Source organism: Neolamprologus multifasciatus, chromosome 7, assembly GCF_963576455.1.
Source record: "Neolamprologus multifasciatus chromosome 7, fNeoMul1.2, whole genome shotgun sequence".
Classification (NCBI taxonomy): domain Eukaryota; kingdom Metazoa; phylum Chordata; class Actinopteri; order Cichliformes; family Cichlidae; genus Neolamprologus; species Neolamprologus multifasciatus.
The window spans coordinates 27796630-27819474 of NC_140445.1; the positions used below are offsets into that span (position 1 = coordinate 27796630).

Here is a 22845-nt window from a genome sequence, read left to right on the forward strand (position 1 = left end):
TGTGTGTGTGTGTGTGTGTGTGTGTGTGTATACACACTTGCAAACAAGGTGATGTGTGTCAGAGTGGCCAGTCTGTGAAAGCTTCGGCTTCTGATTCAGTAGCAGAATTTAATAAAAGTGCACTAAGTAACATCAGTTTTGTTGGAGTTTAATTCCACATCTTAGTACAGTCCTCTTCCCCCTCAAAGCTGGATTAGCAAACAGACAAGCAAAAGTGGGCTACTACCTTGGAGCCCCACACCCTTAGGGGCCCGAATCACAGGATCACTGGGTGAGCATTTGAAGTCTAAGTGACACTATATGTAACTTTAGAAAGAAGAAGTAAAACAATCCTCGTTGAGTAACAGAAAATTGAAATTCACAATCAATAAAACAATCTTTCTCACTTCACTACACTCTGGGGCTTGATGCTCCAGTTTTGCTTACTCTGGTAGCTCATTGTGACTAACATTAGCTAACTTTAACACAGTCAGTACTGTGCCAGTTACACAGCCTTTCCCTCATTGTCATTTGTTGTTGTAACAGTCATTGTTCAGCAAATATTGCATTTGCAAATATTGCATTACTTTAAATACTTAAAGTATGATATAACTCAAAAACAGATCCCATGCCAACAGTAGAACAAATTTATTCATTTGATTTGTTGATATTAATATGATCTAATTTAATTTCCCATCCAGGGAATGAAATTCCCTATAGTCACAGTTCATTAAATCACAGCAACAGAAGACGATGATGCAAGACAATGACATGATTAAAAGACTACATGTCAAATCTTAAAAGTTGCACTGATGTAGAAAACTGAACATATTCTCATATATTCATAAAGACTAGATTATAATAGAATAGAATAGAATAGAATAGAATAGAATAGTTCTTGATTGTCACTGTACATGTACAGTGAAATTGTGGGTGCTCCACACCAACTGTGCAGGAAACATAAATAATAAGACAACAGGAATACATAACAAACAAGAAGAATAGATGTAAAACAACAGAAAGGCAGACATTACAGGGACAGGAAGCAAAGTGAATGTAGTGAATGCAGTACAAACAGATGTCACTCAAAAGAAAAAGTCTATTGTGAGATGCAGGGCTGTTTTCCATTGCATTTCTGCTTTAATTAACTTTTCCACTGTAGTGAAGTACAAAACTCATTTTTCTATAATCTTTCATTCATTGTGCTTCCACACAGGCTTTTGTGTGCTTACCCCATGAGAAAAGCTGGTGGAGGGAAACACATTTAAAGCCTTTTGTGATTTTTCATTATATAGTCTTACATTGGTAAATGCCCGTGTTAGTAATGGACAAAGTTTTGTATAATAAAGTCATCTTCTGTACAATTAATCCCTGCGAGGCCAAAAGGCTTCAGTATGCTCTCAATGCTGATCAAACCTTTTATCAACAAAGGGCAGCCAATGAGAGGAGAGTTGGCTTAAAGTGACGATGTCCTTAAAGAGAGGCAAGCCAAAATGGCTAGACCAAACAGAATGTTTTGTTTGACCTGCAAGCTTAATCCAGCCATGCTTTTTGATTCATATTTAAGACTTTATCAGTTACTGAGTTAGACTGTGCTCATCATTGTGTCATTACTGCCTTATACTAAAGGTATTTACTAATAATTTTGCCCTTGTTCCAATATGAAAATATATGTAAGGGAAATAGGGGGAAATATAATAAAAGGATACAGTACAAAAAGAAATGCACAAAGTACCTCCAGCTGCTGCACCTGTAAGAAAGAACAAACATATAGCGCCTGGAACACAAACATTTGAAAATAAACAGACACATGAATAAACAGTCTTCTTGTAATGAATGTGTGTGTGTGAGGGAGAGAGCGCAAGAGAGAGTCTGAGCATACGTCTTTGTCACAAATGTTCTTGATAATGAGGGTGGGAAGCTGCAATAACAGCCCCCAAGAACCAGAGGCATATGTAACCAGGACAACCACGCCATCCACAGCCCCCAAGTGTACCAAAGACCCAAGGCAACACATGTTGGCAACACCTGCAACATCCATCCAAGCAGGAGAAAGAGGGAGGCCCCAGATTGGGTGTCCGTGGCCAAAGGGTGAGAGTCCCAGAGGACAATAGCAAATGGGCAGTCAACCTTCCTAGAGGCCAGCCACCCTGGTACGAGTTGAGAACCAACAAGGACCTGCATCTCAGGGAGGGGCAGAAGCGTCCAGTAGGGAGTGGTGACCATGTCCCACAGGGATGAAGGGTCAGCAGGCCCCAGACCCAGCCATGCACACATACACTCATACAGACCCTTTGCTCATTCACTCACTCTCATCCACCCACTAATGACACACAAAGAGACATAAAAACACATGCACACACACTGACCCTCTACTTTCAAGGTGTCAGCAAGCAGATGTGCCCTGAACCAGCAGCAAAGTTGGAGCTTTATTGTTTGGGAGATGCTGCAGGGCTTCTGAAAAAGATAAATCCAGAGCCAAAATGTCTTCATCATTTAGTTTTGGTAGATTGATATTTTTAAGAAGGTACAGACATTAGTAAAAACATAGTATAAACATTTTTACATGAAATGCAAAAATGTACACATGTACAAATGCACACAGACTTTAAATGCAATGTAAACCATTCCTTAGCTTAACAGAATGCAATAATACGATATTCATAATCTGGTTTTTCATCCCCAGTATAATTGTTTTCTAGTTAGTGCTTCTCTTTATCATGCCTCAAAATCAGTGCATGGTGCAGAAGTGTTGGAGGCAATATGCACATTGATCTAGACATGATAATGTCACATTGACTAAAAACCTCATTTTTTTTCAAAGCAAATATAATCAGACAAAGAAGCCTAATTTATTCTAAATCTGTTCCCCACTCCCCTCGCCCTTTCCTTCCAGATCCCAGCTGACTTTACGGCGTCTCATCTTGTTTTTGTTTGCTGACACATCAGTAGTGGCAGCGGAAAGATAAGTGCGCATGTATGAGATATGAGAAGCCAAGAAGTGATGGGAACAGAGTGATCAGTAGTGAATACAGAGCAGTGTAATGGAGCAAAAACAGGAGGCTGAAAGGTGGTGGTGTGAAAGATAAAAAAAGAGACAATTATTTTACAGAAACAGAGAGATGTAAAGAGAAAGAGAGAGAGGATTACTGAGCCTCAAATGAAGGCCAGAGACACTAAAAGGACACACAGATCTTTTTTGCCTCAGGGAGTAACAGAGTTTATTACATTAACCAGCCTTTCTCATCTGCTGTCCGTTGTCTGCTCTGATCTAAACCTTTCTCATAATGAGTCTCTTCTGGGAAGAAAACGTAGTCAGACATCATGTGCAATATTGAATACACAAAATCTGCATATTGATTGAAGACAACTAGCCCCTGATATTTAGGGAAAGTGATTTAATTACGTCTATAGAAAAGATAGACGTGCGCTGAACCAATGTGGAACAGAAATTGCATTTCCTGTAAAATGCCCATCCATCCGAATAGCCGGAAACCAGACTAAATGTCAGTACTTTAATTTTTTATTTTTTATTTTTTTTGGGGGGGGGGTGTGTACAGTCAGAAGTGTGCACCTGTACCTGAAACCTGAAAGTACAGCCACTGGGTTCTGGATTACACCCGTATAGCTCACCAGTGCCTCGTTGAAATGTAAAAGGTCATGTATAAGGGGAATACGTGCCCGGCATTTTCCTATAAATCTTGCCAGCAGTATCTTCCAGCTAGCCTGACAATCCTTCTCAAATATCAACCCATTATTTCCTTATCTGATGCAAAAATACTCAAATATATGCAGAAGGTAGAAATACTGTGATAGCAGTCTTTCATTCTTCCAATTCGTCCTCTATTTTGCCACATGCAAACACAGATATACACGACACACAAACAGGTTTCCGCAGGGACTTTTCTAACCTTTAAAACCATGTCCTTTCTGCTTTTGAACCCCATAATTGACAGCTTGATTAGGTCTTCTGCAGCCTCAGGCAGTGGCTTAAGGAATGGGCCTAATAAGTTAATGCCCCGTTTACTCCTCCCGAACCGTTTGCTGCCCCCTAAATCTGCCTTTTTAAATACCCAAAAAAGCTAGGTGTAAAACAAAATTTTAATATGATGCATGTTTACCGAGCAAAAAGACAAAACGACAAAACGACAAAGATGGAGTTAGCAATAAAGTTTGGTTAGCTGGAGCTGATTGTCGCTGATAATGTCCATGGTTGAATTTGGATCAATTAGGGTCTGGCAGATGTGCAGAATCATGGTTGACCCCAGGGCCTAAAGAATACAATCCAATTTTCCTCAACAAATGTAATACCATTAGGCTGGATAAAAACAGACAAATCACTAGGGAGGAGTCTCTTAAAAACCAGAGAGGTGGATGAGACAGACAGAGACCAGGCAGTTGCTCAGAGACAATACCCAAAAAGGCTTGGAGACAGAGAAACCTAAACACTGGGAAACTGGTGGTTTTTAAAAGAAAGTCAAACTTTTCAGAAAACGAGAGCCTGAGAGGATAGAAAACGCGTGAAGAAAAAAAACAACAATCCTCGAATGACCACCGAAAGGGATTATGCCGTGGCCAGAATGCAAAGAAGAAAAACACAGTGAGTGCTTGAGTTTGGAGAATTTTACAGCTCTGGAGAAAAAGTTTCCACAAAACATTTTGGATTGAATTCCAGTTCAACTTCGGTTAAAGAGAAAGAAAAGAAATTGAGGTGGAAAGAAAACCTGAGAGACTCTGTTCGCTGTTTTACTTAAGCTCATTACGATCTGTCGTTGGGGATGCGGCTCTTCAGCAAAAACCTTCGCCTTCAGGACATAACCATCATGTATTTTACTGCCCTGGCTGCTCTAATGGTCATCTTGGTGGCTTCTTACCAGGCGCCCAACAATCCTGTTGAAGTGTCCAGCCTTAAACCAAACCCCTCTCGCCCTCTCCCACCTCTCCCCATGCCTTTCCGTGTGCCCCTTGATCCACGTGGGGAGCTCCAGCTGGCTTGGAATGTCAGCTACACCAACCAGGAGATTTATATGGAGCTGAGGGTTGCAGAGCTCAGACACGGGGTGGTCCTGGGGATGTCCGATCGGGGAGAGCTGACCAATGCTGACCTGTTGGTGCTGTGGGACTCTGGAACCCAGAGCTACTTTGGAGTAAGTAAACCCTAGATGTGTGTATTTTATCTTCATAAGACTCTGTAAAAAGGACGTTAATTTTAGTAGGTAAAAGAGTCTATCATGCTCCCTTTGCCAATTTTTATTGCAAGTTAGCTTGCCATATTCATAAATGCTCAGGGATTACACGGAAGTCCTTAAAGAGGGGAGATTTTCCTCTTTCTCAGAAATCATCTGCTTGTGGTCCTTGGAGTGTGAGATTGGTGTTTTTGCAGAAGGAGCCGGCGGATGGTGTGCTTCATGATCACATAGTCACAAAGGATGCAGGCGGTCTGCACTAATTGGAAATCACTCAAACAGCACTAATAGCTGAAATTCATCTGGGAATTATTAGCAGATATTAGCATATCAAAGTTGAATCCTGTGCTGATTAAGATGTGTATGTATATTACCTCATTTTCTTTTTGCCAGACTTTCCAACTTTTTCTCTAATACGCTGTCCTTAAAAATAATATACATAGCAATAAAAATGTTTGGATTTACACTTTTCCCCACTCTTTTAGTATTCCTAATGAGTTTATGTGGAAATATTAATGAAAGCACCAGAATGTGTTTAAATTCTCATTCCTTCTCCTTTAGATTTTTTTCTTTAATATTTTATAATAGTAACATAAGAACAGAGTCTAAGTGGTGTAGTTATCAAAATATGGAATATCACTTATTTTTCAGCTACAGGCAATGCATGTGGTGCTAATACGTTCCAATAATCCATATCTATTACAGACAATTTTCTTGTTTCCTTCAATAAGATGGGAAAAAAAATTAAGTACAATACATTTATTTTACATGTATATCAACAAGCTGCATGCTTTTGGATCTTGACATGGAATTATCCAGTTTAAAATGAGGATACATGTTATAAGAATGTTTATGAATTAATAAGGAGTAGTGTAAAATTTAAACAATTTGTATCATTTATACTTAATTTCAAAGATATGCCTTCATTTAATTCTGAAATATTTCCATAAATGTCAGTGTCTAGCATTCCCACCTTTTAAAAGCATCTACAGTCTACATGTAACACTCGCATCATTGTAAGTCTTTTCTTGTTCAATCGATTGCCTCCTGTCTGACTTTCTTTCTTCCCCAGTTCCATCGTTCTTCCCTCAAAATTACCCACAGAAGAAAGGTCACTGCTGTTCCACTGTCTCCCTCCCTCCCTCCCTCTCTTTCTTGCTCCCTCTCAGGCACACACACACACACATGCACACACACACGCGTACACATGCGCGCGCACACACACGCACACACACACACGCACATATATTCACACACTTTTCAGTGACTGGATACTCAAGCTTGAACCATTTCTGTACAATTAGGAACTCAGAAACTCTGGACTTTCAATAGATTGATGAAAAAAAAATCTCTGCTATGATCTTCACAGCAGTGTGTATGGAAGATGAAATAAATACACAATATGGTAAATGGACTGGTTCTTATATAGCACTTTTCTACTCATCTGAGCACTCAAAGCGTTTTACACAACTTGTGCCTGTACCTTCACCCATTTACATTTACACCCATTCGCACAAGCACATCTTTCTAAGTGCTTCATAGCTAACATTCACACACCGATGGATGCATCGGAGAGCAATTTGGGGTTAGTATCTTGCCCAAGGATATCTGGCATGTAGACTAGTGGAAGCCAGGAATTGAACCACCAACCTTCCGATCAGTGGATGACCTGCTCTACCACCTGAGCTACAGCCACCCCAATAGAACTTAAAGCTAAAAGAAAGACAATAATAAGACATTTAAAAAGCTAAAAAACATAATAAATAAGATTTCAAAGTCCACAGAACTCAAAACTTGTGGGTCCAGCAGTATGACAGTTATGAACAGTTGTTAATGCAAAGCCATTTACAGCTGCTATATTAGATATAGTAACATTAAATAGCATAAAACAAATGCAAATAACGGTAAATTGGATTTTCTTTTCTAGAGTATTAAAGCAAATATAAACAATAAAAAATTTTTATAATGGTCTGTACCAGATGATGATGTGTTAAGAGTCCTTGGTAATGATAAAACTACAGAGAATTATCAGTTTAGTCTCAATAGCTCTTCATCTGTATCAAGCCTGTCATTCTTTGGTTGTCTGTTCTGAAATGTTATCTTTTTTTTTTATTCCTTGTGTAGGATCATTCTCACCTGCACTTGGATGAAAGCTCTAAAAGCCCACCTACCTGCTCAGGGGGGAAAGAGGATGTTAGAAAGAGTTGCCCACTACCTTGTGCACACACTGGAGCATTCAGCAGCTAAAAAAAAAAAAAGCTAGCAAATGTCTCAAGTCTTAATTTCGTTTATATGACACTAGGGAAAAAAACTGACAATCAACATTAATTTTACCCACTGCATTTACCAACATGTTTATTGTGTGACCCAGGACTGAAAGACCTCTATCATAACTTATACACTGATCTGTGCTTTTTCAGAGGGCAGGGACAAAAGATTCCTCCACTCATTCACACGCAGTGGAGATTCCTTTAAAAACAACAACAACAAATAAATAAAAAGACTAGATAACACATAAACTGTGGCTTCAACACTTTTTAAAATAGTTGTATAACTCTGTGTCTCAGCCATCTGTAGAGCTCACAGCTTGTGAATTCCATACATGCATACATAGCACATGTTGTTTAATATGAACATTTTCCCCCTGACTTGTACATACTGTATGTTTTCAGAATTGCTAGCTTTAAAGTCTATGGAGTGTGTGCAGAACAGTTACATAAGAGCGACAGAGAGGGAGACGGAAATAAAGAAAGAGATCTTAGGTGCTATTCTGGCCAGGTATGAATGTGAGAAACATAACAGAAGTGGATAGAGCGAGCTGAGCTGCTGCAAAGCCTCCTGGCAGAGAAGTAGAATATCGTGTACACCAGGCTTGGATGGCTCTAAAACACAAGCTGGCACACTTTCAATGATTTCTCTAACTGGATTATAATTACTTGCCAAACAACTCCAATATTTTTCTCCTAGATGTAACTTTTTCACCACTTAAGAAACAAGCAGCTACATGCTTTGCACACACCCGTAATTCTCCCGAAATTTGTTCATTAATGGCAGAATAATGAAATTCCCTGAAAAAATGTAGCCTCAGTATGTCTTTTAAAATGAGAATGAGTTGTTTCCCTTAATTACTAGACTCAAACCCTCAGTTTGAGAATAGGTTGCTCAGTGTTGACTCTAACTTATCGCTGTGTTCTCAAATGTTTTGTTTTGCTATTTGTTGCGTGTTATTCAAAACCTAACCAGACTTATTCTGTCTTCTCCTGCAGGATGCTTGGAGTGACAGCAAGGGTCATGTATCACTAGACAGCCAACAAGACTACGACCTGATTGAAGCCAAACAGAAAGCTGAAGGATATTACCTGCTCTTCAAAAGACCATTCAGTACCTGCGATCCCAGAGACTACGTCATAGAGGTGTGAAGAGTTTATATTCTTAGTGTATGTCACTGCTCTTTAAAGCTCTGGTACTCAGGAGAAACCTAGTAAGAGACTCTTTCTTTAGGTGGTTTATTTATGAATTTGATGGTGCAATTTTGCTTTCCTTTTTAAAACCAAAGATTATTAAAATATTGCTCACAATTACAGTTTTCAGAAAGAGAGGCTGGCTATCATCACGGCTTTCCCACTAGAATGCAGTGAATAAATAAATGCATAAAACTCCCCAAAGCAACAATTTATCTTACAAACTGCTAAATCTGAACTGCTCCCGCACGTAAAGGTGAACGGAGGAAAAGGAGTGCACGCCAGAAGTCATCAGATAAACTCAGTTAGGAAATGAGCACGTAAGTTACCTATTACTGAAGAACCCCATAGTTATGGGTGTTGTTCAACCTGAAAAAACCTCCCAGTGGTTTTCAGCAAGCCCTCAAATTCTTAAGCAACATACAACTGATTGCACATACTATAAAAGCATTTTAAATGACAAACAAGGTTTTAAAAAGGCAGCGAAGTCCTCATGTAAGCCAGGATATTTAATAGTCTGTAATTTGTAAATCTAAAAACCTTCCAGTTGGTTTAGTCTCTTTTGACTGGCGCCTCTTCACATTGAAAGGAGATGTTGGCAATTCAGCAGACGTGTGATGTGTCATTTAAATTCAGACAAAGATGCATGCTGATGCTAATTTGCCGCTCATCACTTTATTTACTGTAAAACCTTGTTTGTCATATGTAGGCTAGACGTATGCTAATTACCTCCTGTGATGGCTAGATACCATCTTGACCACATTGTAGGATTGGAGGAAGGAGAAAATTCCTATCTGTGGAACAATGCCAGAAAAGAATCATTGATTCAATGAAATCTGTTTAACTCCCTGTCGAAACTTGAGTTGTTGTTTTTTTTTAAGGTTGAACACGGCTACGCTGTAAGAATAAATGTATTTTAAATATTGTTTAAAAGACAGTGCCTCTAAGCTCTTCTATATATATTTTTAATTTATATGTATCCCCTCTAAGGAGCACTCTAAACAAAAACAATTTAAATCCAGGAAGTGCTTTAAGTATTCTTCAAATTAAGGTCATTGTGCTGGCTTTTATTCCGTGAGCACACATTTTGTTTTTGTTTGTTTAATTAACTTTATTGACTAAGTTGAAAAATAATTTACTGTAACTCCGGGACTGTAGTTTTTGCTGTCTTTTGGATTTTTTCACCTCTAAATCACTTTGTATGGCAATAATCTGTATGACAAGGTGCTACACAGATCGCGTCTGACTGAACTACAGCATGATTTTACTTGCTGGTTTTGGCCTCAAGCCAAAATAACAAGAAGGTGATGAGAAGGAGGAAAAATCATGAGTGTCAGACAGAAAGTATTTGAGTTAGCGCATCAGTGTAACACATTGTCTTTGCACTGTGCATGTTAATGAGACAGGGCCTATGTGCATGCGTCTGCACGTGCCTGCACTTTTGCAGTATTTTCATTGCTGTGAACCTGATTAATTTAAGGTGTGAATATAAAATACTCTGAATTATGGAATGAACATTATAATGATTATAGTTTCCATGGCACCACATTAGATTTTTAAGTCAGATGCACCAAAGCAAGGCTCATCACTATGACAACATAATGAAAAGTTTGCTGTGCTTGCCTCAGAAGGCATTAAAGCCTAATAAAAATGAAGGGACGCTTAAGTAGAAATGCACATCATGGAGGTTCATATTCTCCTATTGTGGCCATTAAACACTCTTTCTTTTGTGATTGCTCTAATTTGTCAGGAGGGGACTGTGCACATCATCTACGGCTTCTTGGATAAACCACTTGCCTCACTGGAGAAGCTAAACCTGTCCGAGATCCGCACAGGTGTACAGAGAGTCCTGATGTTGCGTCCCGACACGCCGCCACCTACCCTACCTCCAGACGTACAAATGTTAGATGTAGTGGCACCAAATGTCATCATACCAAATCAAGAGACTACCTACTGGTGCTACATCCACAACCTGCCGGAAAATTTGGCCAAGAACCACATTGTTATGGTAAAAAAGAAAGGAAAAAAAGCTTCTAAAAACAGAAATATTCAGCGAAGAGTCTTTTTACACACAGCTGAGGGGGTGTTTCAGATGACTGTGCACAGGCAGCCATTATTCTCCATGTCTACAAGCTAGATCAAACAAAATACCCAGCATGGCCACAAAGCAGATGTGTCAACACAAAAAATAACCCTTTTCACAGGCATTTTTAGTGATATAGATTACTAAGAAATCCTCGGCACATATGGGAACGTAATGCCTTTAATGTTACATGACAGCAAAAAGAAACAGATACATTTCAGCCTGTAACTTCCTGCCACAACAGTATTGACATGTCTCGCATAAAAATACATATACATTTTCTTTTTTTCTTTCAGTATGAGTCGGCGATAACTCCAGGGAACGAGGCCATCGTGCATCACATAGAAGTGTTTGAGTGTTCTCCGGATGTCCCTGCAGTTCCAGCGTACAGCGGCTCCTGTGATGACAAAATGAAGCCGAAAAACCTCAACTTTTGCCGACACGTGCTAGCTGCATGGGCTATGGGGGCTGAGGTATGATGGGAAATACTGACCTTCCTACTCCTGTCTGAATGACATTACCTTGCCTCAGTATGAAATACAAATAAGCTTAAATTCCTAACCCAAATGTCTTCAATCTGCAAAACAGATAAGCCACAAAGGGAAAATAATTTTTAAAAAAAGACAGACACCCACATAAACATTATTTTAAAAAAGTTTTTTTTCAATACATATAGCAAGTGCTTAATTGAAACACAGAGTTGGGAAAGTTTTTGGTCCAATGCTTGTACCTATAATAGGAGATAAACAAAAACTCCTACGCAAGTGATATCCAAGCCTAGAATTGCCAGCATAAAATCTTGTATAATAAAATCTTGTATAGATGAGCCCACACGCAGCACATATCTATTAAGAGCTTGGAGACAGTCTGCATGTGGGATGCACACTCACACAGAAATATTCATGCTTACATGGAAGCACAAATATCGTCATAGGAGACACAAATTAAAACGGCAGTGAGGAGGTAAGGAGAAGGTGTCAGAAAAGTTGAAACAGGAATAACTTGGCTTGCTGCAGCGAGCCGTTTATAGCAGTGCCACTTTTCTATCCTTTAACTCTGGCTCTTCCTATCATTGTGAGGCTGAATTCTCCAAGTGTTTGCTACTAGAGAACATGGGTTGGGATGGCTTTTTAAGAAGCAGAAAAATACAGATGCAACCCAAACAGTACTTGTTGTTAGTGATTTGTTTTTCTTTTCAATCACAAAACTCACAAAACTGCTACCTTATTCTGAGGCTTGCCTTCCCTCTACAAAAACTTGCTTGCCTTTTTTTTTCTCATTGCTTTCACTTCCCTGTCCACAGTTTTTACCTTCAACAAATTCATTTCCAGCTGTAGAAGACAGCTGTTTTCAGAACAAAGAAGTCAGTGTGGAACATTTAGCACCTAAAAAGTTTGAGTAGCGAACAAACCAAAGTTAAAAAGGAGTTCTGCTCAGAGCTCTGCTGTCCCCCATTGCCAAGGTCACACTGTACACCAAGTGCCGTAGGCAGCTGAAGACACACAGTGATGAGGAACAGGAAGACGAACTATAGTGGAGGACTAAGTCCCTGCATAAGATGTACCACTGACTGAAGTGACTGACATTAAAAAAAATCCTGCTAGTGGCTACAAAATGTCGGCCTAAAGGACAGTACAGAGCTCTGATTATACCAGCACAAGAACAGGCCCTAAGGACCACATCCATGGAGACTGGAGTCTGCCACACACTGTGCATAGATGTCCCAGAGTCTATTCACCACATAGTAGCAGGATGTAAGATGCTTACACGGAGGCACGAGTAAGTGGCTGGCATTGTGTACATGAACATCAATGGGAGGCACCACCAAAGGTGGCTGAGAACAACAGGGGTAAGGTCCTGTGGGACTCTGATTTCCAGACAGACAAGTAGCTTCTGGCCAATCAACCAGACATCGTGGTGATTGTCAAGGATTGTACTTGTGGCAGTCCTAGTGCACAGCCCCATCAGAAGGAAGAAGTACGAGAAAATAGAAAAGCACCAGGTGTTTGCGAGGTGCACCCGATCAGAAAAAAGGGGGCTTTAAGAGATGGGGCCCCCAACCCGAGGAGAGCTAAACTGTCTGGTTTCAGACAGCAGAGGAACTAAAGGGGATGATGTAAGGTCCAGTATAAGATAAATAAGGACTAAACTATGAACTCAAACACCAATGTGAAATGCACTTCACACACGTACACACACGCACAGTTCTTTGTCGCCAGATGCCACGTTTATTTATCGTTTACATATGTTATGACCGACCACAGTCTGACAGCTCCGGTCTCAGCTGATTTCCAGCCTCTCCTCCGCTCCTCTCCCGTCTCACTATAAAAGGGACCCTCATCAGTCCAAACGCCATCAGCTGTTCTCACCTGCGTCTCCAGCACCGCCCCGTTGAGCTCACTGCACCACTCCTCCCCTGCAGCCGCGCCCGGGACCACACCTCCGCCACAACCAAGTATAAAAATACAGAGTTACAAATGAACGTAAATCAGCATCTTTAATGCCATTAAGCTTTTCATTCATCTTTAATTATTATGTAGTGAAATCTAATAATAATTATAACATTTTAGAAGTTTTCTTTGTGGCATCTGGTTGCAGAGTTTTGGAGTCATGTCCTTATTACCTCTGAAAGTCACTACAAGATTGCATAGCAGTGATAAAACATCATCATATCGCCAGTTTGTTTTATTTTTAACCAGGTTCCACGATTTGTGTCGTTTTCTTTAGGAGATTTACATTTTTGAAAGGACCTCTCATAAACAGGGGAGGTGACGCTTGTTATGAATTAGTCATGTACATAGTCAGTCGGTCATCTATCAGCTATTAATCTACCATACTTTGGTAGCCTACTGCTGGCCACAAGAAGCAAAGCAGACAAGGAATGGTGAGGCTGTCAACATATTTGTCTGCACTACTCCCCACTGTATCACAGGCAGCCTGGCCCCTCTCCGATTGGATTATCTGCCAGCTAAACAAAAACAAGCAGGATGCCTTTTGTGAGCTGTGAGCTGTGGAGACAAGATTAGGTGGGAAATATTCAGGCCTCTTTCATCACCTCTTAATAGTGTTGTTTCATTCTCCTCGGCACCGCATCAGAAGGGAAACGTGGCCATGCAAAACAAGAGAAAAAGAGAAAAATAGAGTGAAGGAAGTTCTGAAGAGAAGAAAATCAATAATGAATGACGCTATCAGAATGCAAAAAGGGAGAATAGCACAGAAGAAAAAGGTGCGTTTGTGTGCAAGGGACATGTTTCAGAGGATTTAATGTTAGGACATGAGAGCAAGATTAAAGCTTAACGTGGATTTCTCTATGTAATCGATGAAGGCAGTGGCTCTGATATGATCCCGAGGAATACAGCCTTTTTTATTTGTAGTATTTTTTTTTCTTTTTTGTAAAAAATATTTCTTTTTCTATAAGAAAAATATAGATACACATGATTTAAGTCATAATTATACATGACATGACAAAAAAATTCTCAGCTGTCTGTAATAGCCTGTGCTACATAAATTAATTTACAGATTTAAACTATGTACTTGGTTGTGCATAGGTATCCCTGTTTCTTTACGGGCTTCAGCAAGAATTCTATTGAGCGGGACAAGGAGAGCTTGCTTTGACGAAGCGATCACATGTTATGAGAACAGAAGAATGATGCTTATGGATAGATGGAACATTATATTGCAAGCATATAAAAAATGATTAAAGGAAACCTGAAAATGTTTTTGCCCTGTTGTATGATATGTGAAAAAAAACTGTGATATGATCTTTAAAAAAAATCATAAATATGTGTGTATTTGTGTGTATTGGCAGGCTTTCTACTATCCTCCTGATGCAGGCTTGGCTATGGGTGGACCAGGTTCCTCAAGATTCCTCCGTCTGGAGGTCCATTACCACAACCCTCTCCTTATATCCGGTACATACAGTATATATGTGAACAAGCAAACTTCAGGCGCATGCCTCTAAGAATGTTTTTCACTTTCTTTGACACACACACATAGCAGCAGCAGGACTCTCTGTGTAGTATCTCTCTCCAAGATCCACAGGGTTGTCTTGAACTCTGTCAGTGCAGACCCACTTTGTCTTCCTTATCCCAATCAAACCTTGAAATACACAGATATCTTCCAAGTATTTCTTACTTTTTCAGCCCTGGCTCTTATAATACAGTATTTCTGCGATTTAAAATAATTTAGAAACCACAGGTCTTCAATAACAGGAAACAAGGAACAAGGGTGGAGGATGACATTCAACAAAGGTCCCCAGCTGGACCCCTGGACCAAGAGGGTTCCTCTTGAATTATTAAATTAATTTCAGAAATATCACCAAGATCACCTTTTAATATCTTATGCTAACAAATTGCACATAGCAAGCGTTTTAGAGGTTGTTATACTGTGTTGTCTAAACAGTTGACAGAAAATAGGAGGAGTCATATTTACCTGAGCCAAACATACATACTACATATTACAGTATATAATTACATATTAACTAGACCTTACCTTATAATCCTCTTTTTATGTTTCTGTTACTCTCCTTCCAAGATCTGTTGTTGTAGCACACAAAAAGCACCTGAAATAAATTCCTTTTTTTTTTTTAAATTATGTGTATTCTTAGTCTGGTATAATACAAGACTATTCTGGCTATCAAATGTTTTAAAATGATCTAAAAGTAAGTAGTTAACTGAAGATATGCTAAATGTGTTCTAATATTTTAATATTCTTCACACAGGCCGGCGTGACTCATCAGGGATACGACTGTATTACACCCCAAGCCTGAGGCGCTACGATGCAGGGATTATGGAGCTGGGCCTCGTTTACACTCCTGTAATGGCTATCCCACCTAAACAACACACCTTTTACCTCAGTGGATACTGCACCTCCAAGTGTACCCAAACAGTATGTACAGATTTACTTCATTATTTATAGTTAAAATGCTGGGGGGATTTTGGCTGACATGTCTTTCTTTTCCCGAGTTTTTTCTCTTTGTCTCTATGGTAAGATGCAGCTTGACTCTTTCTCTGTCTACCCAGGCTTTGCCTTCAGGTGGAATCTATGTATTTGCTTCCCAGCTGCACACCCACTTGGCAGGGCGTGGGGTGACGACGATTTTGGTGAGGGGAGGCAAAGAGCTGGAGGTGGTACAGGAAGACCAGCATTTCAGTACGCACTACCAGGTGGGAGATAGCAGGGCTCTGTTTATGCAGAGGTGTGTTTATGCAAAGTGTGCACCTTTGCACACTGTGTCTTAAATTAGACTGGGTTAAGGTGGCCTTTATTTTAGAGCTCAAAGAAATGTGTGCTTCAAAGCTTATTCACAACAAATATTTGGTAAATTAAACCAGAGTCTTTTTTTTTTTTTTTTTACCCTTTTACTACTTTCTCCAACATTAAAAAAAAAAAGTAAAGTCTGATTGGACTGCGGTAAAGTGACCCGTGTACACTATACACAGGCCATGAGATACACAGATAAGCTAGAGAGGCGAAAAACAGCTAAAATGCAAATGAATACATGATCATGCATGTTGTTAATGATGTACACATGTGTTTAAGAGTCAATCAGATTACTTCTTCATCATTTACTTACTAATTTCCTGTCGTTAATGCTGAGTAATTTAATAATGTTCTGTTAAAATATATAGGAATAAATAGGAATAAATCACATACTTTTACAGTATATTTTCACTGGCTGGTTAATAACATGTTGGGTTTAATATTAAAAAGCACTTGGGACACATTGGATGGCACAGTGGTGTACAAATTAGCACTCCTGTCTCTCAGCAAGTCTCAGTTCCAACTTACTGATCAGCTGAAATCTTTCAGTATAAAAGTACTGCACATCATCCCTGTGCCTGCTCCACCCACAGTCCAAAATATGAAGGTTGGGTTAACTGGCGATTCTAAATTGGCTGTAGGCATCGGGTAGCTTTTATTTTTGGGGAGCAAAGGTTCAACAAGTTTTGACACGTGCTTTAGAAAAACTATTTCAAAATAGAGTCAATATGTAACTGAAAAAGATTCTTATTCTTAAAAAACAAAAAAGCGTATCTAGTGATGAAAGTCAGAAGTCACTCCTGTCCAAAAAACAGGAGCGAAAGAGAAGCTCACACTTAAAACACTTAACATTTTTATACATCTAAAGACCATCAGCAACCTTGTATAAGCACTGACATCACTATTGACGTCACTAGATAGTGATGTAGTCTTCAGCTTCAGCAGCATCCTGGTTTTGAATAGTTCCCTTTACAGGAGCTTTGCAGCAGCAAAGAGATACAGTTTGCCTCCATTTCAGGCTTTATATTAGAGAAAAGCATTGATGAATGAGTGAAGGTGCAGGTCGGGTAATAGATGGATGCCTTATATGCAAAGACCTATCAACCAAACATCTAATCAGTTGTCGACATCTGCTGTGTTTTATTTATGCACACTATCCTGAGGCAAATACACACACACAGCTGGACACAGATTCTCAAATAAAATGTCCAGCTGCTGCTGATGTCCGATTAAGTTTCACCTGCAGCCTTATTGAGCAATAAGAACCGCATCAAACCAGTCTCAGCCAAGCTAATAGACCTTTTAACAGAGAAAGCTAATAACTGTGAAAGGTGCCTCCAAGGAAAGCAGCCACTGTTTTTTCTTACTGCATTTGTGCTGTACACAGAGTATCCAGTTATACCTAAAATTAAGATGCTATGCAGAGTACTGCATTTTGCAGTGGTAAATGTGAACTCTTTTATCAATACATACATCCATGCATGCATCCATCCATCCAGGGGACTATCCTACGCCTGTCATAGGTTGAACAGCAGGCTGCTTTTTAGGTTATAGCGCCAATCTATTGATGGGCTAACACAGAGAGACAAACACCCATTCACCATTACATCATCACTTACAGCCCAGAAGCTTCTTAAACCCAGAAGCTTCTTGCAGGACTTATTATTAATTTTGAAAAACTCTATTTTTGTCTTTCTTTTTGTCTTTGTTTTCATACAGACAATCCGAGTTCTTAGGAAAATGGTGAACATTTTGCCTGTAAGTATCCAACAAATGGCTGTATTTTCAACAGAAATTACAAAAGGCAATAACATGTTTTTGTTTACTTCACGACTGTGCTTGTTCTACGAATAGATTCCGATTACTGTCTTTTTTTAATGCTAGAAACTAGAGTTTTTAATTAGAGTAGCTTACTACTGTAGAAAGCGTTTAAACAGAAGTGCAATAGCAATAGGCAGCTTGGCCCATCTCCTGGGAATAGCAGCAGCTCTGACTGGACACTGTACCTCTTACATGAATGATTTTCTGGCAGTAATCTTAAAGTATCATCAGTGTTGTTTGCTAAATATAAAATGTGGTGGAATGTCTTCATATCTGTGCTTAATCCCACAGGGTGACGTACTTATAACAAAGTGTACTTATAACACAGAAGATAGGAGCAAGCCTACAGTGGTGAGCAGCGCACTCTGAATATATAAAAACACCTTTCTTGTTACCGGATTTCACCCTGATCATTGTGAATAACAGAAGGATAACCACGAGCAGCTTCTTTAATCTCCTTCCATCTTTCTCCTTCAAAACTCAACATATTTCTTTTGTTCTCGCTGTCTTGGCAACCCTATATCTGCTCTGTGTACTATATTTTCACTGTCTGAAATATCTTTGTCTCCTCAGGGTGGTTTTGGCATCATGGAGGAAATGTGTGTCAACTACATTCACTACTACCCCCGTACCCAGCTGGAGCTCTGCAAGAGCCACGTTGACCAAGGATACCTGCAGAAATATTTTAACTTCATTAACAGGTAGTGCAGGCACACAACATTTCCCGCTCCCTAAAACGATTAGCTACTCTTTCTCCTTTCCCTCTTCCTCTCACATGTGACTAAGCCATTTTTGTTCTCAGCATTCATCTCCTCCTGGGGACGTGTGGTGATTACATTGTCCAAAAGTAAAACTGTGTCCTGATAACTCAGATTCCTAATCCTTTCTCAATCTCGTTCTGCCTCCTTCTTTTATTGACTTTCCTTCAAATCTCTCTTCCCCCTCTCCATCCTACCCTCCTTCCCTGCAGGTTCCACGGAAATGACCAGTGTGTGTGTGGTGAGGTTAGTGTGACGGAGCAGTTTTCTCAACTAGAGTGGGATGAATTCACCGGAGAAGTGCTGGACTCGCTTTATAACACAGCCCCCATCTCGATGCACTGCAATCAGTCGACTGCACGCCTCTTTCCTGTAAGTCCCCAGTCACGCACACATACACCCGCTACAATAGACTGCCAAGCCACCAATTAGGCCAGTTCAAAAGAAGACATCAGTGGGACAGTGAGTCAGAGCAGCTGAACAGACAGCTTGTTAACTTGTAAAATCAACTCAGATGCACACAAGCTGTTTGGATCAGAGAGAATAAATCAATTACAAACTGTGAAGAAGCCTCGATCAAGGTTTTCTGTCAGAAATTTTGCTTTAGTCTTGAAGTTTAACTTAACTTGTACAGTTAGTGAAAAGCAGTTACATATACCATACTGCAGCGTTTCGGTGGATACACAAACAGAGCGTGACTAAGACAAGTAAAGGATAAACGGATATCATGTTTACTAAAATAAAATGTGTCAGTAACACAGACGCTCTACATCTGATGTTCTCAAATTATATTGTATATTCTCATAGCACTAGTCAGTAGCCCCGTCAGCGAATATACTGTGGTTACCAACTTTGGAAAAATGGCACCAGTTGCATTTTTCTATCTAATCTTATGATTTAAAATACGGAAGTATTAACAATTCTGTCTCTCTAGAAATAAGGTATATCTGTACATCTATCTGTCTCTTCTTTAACTAGTTTGACACCTTTTTATGTGGCATATTTCAGTTATGGTGCCACCACTGGAGGGCAAAACTGTGTTCAAGATACATATATACATTTATATATATATATATATATATATATATATATATATATATATATATTTTTTTTTTTTTTTTTTTTTTTTTTTTTTTTTTTTCAGGGAATCCGTAATGAGAGAAATTAACACAGTAATTCAACAATTGCACTTATAGTCAGGCTCACTGTTTTAGTATTTGAGCTGCCAGCACTCTGTATGGCAGAGTACATACAGCAGATGTTGTTTGGCACTTGAAAACTTTGCAAGAGATAATGAGCAATGGAGCCAATTTAGGGATGAGCTCGAGCAAAATATCCAAGTTTTGTTTTTAACAAAACATGAAGCAAACATGTGAAGCTCAACAAAGAAAAACCTAGGCTCAACAGCAGGCTCTACCTGCTTTAAGCACTGTGCAAGGCATTACATACAGAACACAAATTACTCTTTAAACCTGGCATACTTGTTGCTGGTCTGAGTATTTCTGGAACTGCCAACCTACTGGGATTTTCCAACACAACCATTACTAAGGTTTACAGAAAACTGTATGGCTGAGATGACCACTTGTTAAACACTTACGTAAAAGACATGCAAAAGAGCATCTCTGAACACACGGCACACTGAATCTTGAAACAGGCGAGCTACTGTAAAGCACAAAATTGAGGCTGCAGTTCATTCAGGCTCACCATAAGTGGACAAAAGAAGATTGGAAACATGTTGCCTGGCCTGACAGGTCTCAATTTCTGCTGATACAAACATGAAAACATGGATCCATTCTGCCTTGTATCAGTGGTTCAGGCTGGTAGTAGTCTAATGGTGTGGGGGATGTTTTCTTGGCACACTTTGGGCCCTTTTGTACCAACTGGGCATCATTTAAATGCAACAGCCTATCTGAGTATTTCTGCTGACCATGGCCTTCTCTTGTGACCCGATAATAGCAAGATGTAGTTAAAGGTCACTGAACGTATTTAAATGTATCAGAGTCACACCAGCTTCTTTTTCTGAAAAGTAGTAGTACATAGTCACAGTGTTTCCTGTAAATGGTCACTGTGCATTTATACTGTTTAGCTTAACAGTATTTAGCATTTTCAGTCTTAAAGTTATGTCCCAAAGCTTCATGTGCATTTCATAATTTTGTGAATTTGAGGAATGTGTGACAGTGGCGGCAAGGTTATTACTTCAATAAAATCTGTCTGAAGAACATAAACCGTCTGGCTATTATTTTAAAGCACCCAGAATTAAATAATTCATTCAATTTTAAGAACATATCATGTGTGTTTCCAGGGTGACTGGGACAAACAGCCCATACCAGCGGTGACCGCCGTCCTTGAAAAACCTCAGTACACCTGTAAGCGAGGCACGCTTCGCACCAACTGATGCCTTACACCTTCAATGTGAGCAGCAGGGGGTTCGCAGGATGTTTCAGCCCAAGGAAAAGGGAGATCTCAAGAGTGGGAACCCAAACAAGTTCCCACAATTTGATTCAGTTTGCCTTGGTTTTTATGTGTTTGTTATCTACTTGCTGTAACTATATACTTATATAAATTCCTGCAGTCTGTGTTATCGTTAGTACATATAAATTCTGTTAGTAACAATCATATTTTTTCCCTATTGAAACCATTTAAAACTCTACAAATTGGGAATGGCAGGTATCAAACTAAATTAAAATAATGCTGGCAGTTTTTTTTGTAGCTGTTATCAACAGACATGTTACGTTTGTGCAGAGACATAAAATACCTACATGTTTGTTCCCTGTGATCCTGTTGACCAACTCAAAACATTTGGGCTGGAAACACGATGTCATTTGGTGAATAATTACAATCTGTACTAAACACAGCATAATAAGTGACTTGAGTGTTATTCAAAGGCAAGAAATTAAATAAAAATAATTAAAAATAAACACATTTTTATCCTTTCCTTAGTTAAAGTAAATGGATGGATAAATAATGAATGTCACAAAGTGTTGAATGTTAAATAGACATTTATTAAAACACAAATCACGTTGGACAGAAGAAATGAATGAGGGTTAACATTTGCTTTATAATTTGACTGGCCGCCACATCTTTCCACCTCTCATTTTTTATTCATTTTAAACTGGTCATATTTTCTCTCTAAGCATTAATAATAAACGCACAGTCCAAATGTACATCCAAACATCCAATAACAAGATCAATTTTAACAACAAGCTAGTTTTCCATCGAGAGGTTTTCAGTGTTTAATCATATTACAGGAAGAAGAAGCTAAAAAACAAACAAACAAAAGAAACAGAAACTCTACCTACAATGTGATAAAAGAGCTGCAGTGTTTTATCAGCGTGTTTCAAATTTCCCACATAAATCTCGTTATTAACCTAGACTGCTCCTGAGAACAACCATTGCAATGATTAATGGCCTTGTGAGCGGAATCGATGAATCATTCCACATTAGTAAACATTTCGTGCTGAACCGGTTTCAACAAACATCGGCGGGAGAAGCATGAAACACACATACAAATGCCTTCCCTTATTTAGACACCTTTTTCTGAGCTGTTCACAGTGTGTGTGCTGGACTCGAAGTGTATTCGTGTAAGTTAGAGTAAACAAAACATTGTCTTATGAGTGTCAAACCAGATTTAGATACTTGTGTAAACACTAAGAATAATTATAACTAAAAAACAGCACCTACATTAAAGATAAGATTCTCTGTACATTAAGAGCATTTAGTCTTTAAAAAAAATCAATATAAGCCAAGGTATTCATCAACTTAATTTTTCCCAGCATGACATCTATAGAGTCATGTCTTGCTTTACTATTAGTTTCAAATTTAAATATTAAGCAATTATAGCAAAGATAAAATGAGAGGTTTACCTATGCATAAATTAACTGCTCGCCTTATTTAGCAAACTTCTGTCTGTTAAAGAACAAGAGGCGGTACATTAACACAAAATGCCATGACCATGAGGGGACGGATCAGAAGACAAAGGAGATCTTTTCCCAAAACTGTTTTCTGAAAACTGCTGTCTTCTGTTATTCTACTTCATTAGTGTCTTGTTTCCCTGGTACGTCGTGCCTTTGGGTGTTTCTTTTTTTTTTTTGCCTTCCTTTCTCTCCCAGGATGTCTGCTTCAGATTTAGAGAACAAACAAACAAAAAAAAGCCTCTGGATTTTGTCATCATTATCAGCACAAACAGTTATTGTATTCTCTGTAAATGTCTGCATTGTTATGAGAATACTTTTACCCCCCATTACAGAGTATTAGTATAACCAAGTAAAAGGTCGAATTAACACCGCCATTAATAT

At 39.1% G+C, this 22845-nt stretch overlaps 1 protein-coding gene across 1 annotated transcript; it reads left to right on the forward strand.

The window, feature by feature from the left end:
* Nucleotides 1–3531: 3531 nt before the first annotated feature.
* On the forward strand, nt 3532–22735 carry dbh (dopamine beta-hydroxylase (dopamine beta-monooxygenase)). The gene is made up of 12 exons (XM_085164628.1): nt 3532–5126; nt 8432–8578; nt 10377–10634; nt 11006–11182; nt 14518–14620; nt 15430–15596; nt 15731–15874; nt 17691–17729; nt 18084–18143; nt 18366–18493; nt 18763–18922; nt 20853–22735. Exons 1-12 carry the CDS (start codon nt 4758–4760, stop codon nt 20943–20945), a joined length of 1845 nt encoding a protein of 614 aa, XP_085020754.1. The 5' UTR covers nt 3532–4757; the 3' UTR covers nt 20946–22735.
* Nucleotides 22736–22845: the final 110 nt, after the last annotated feature.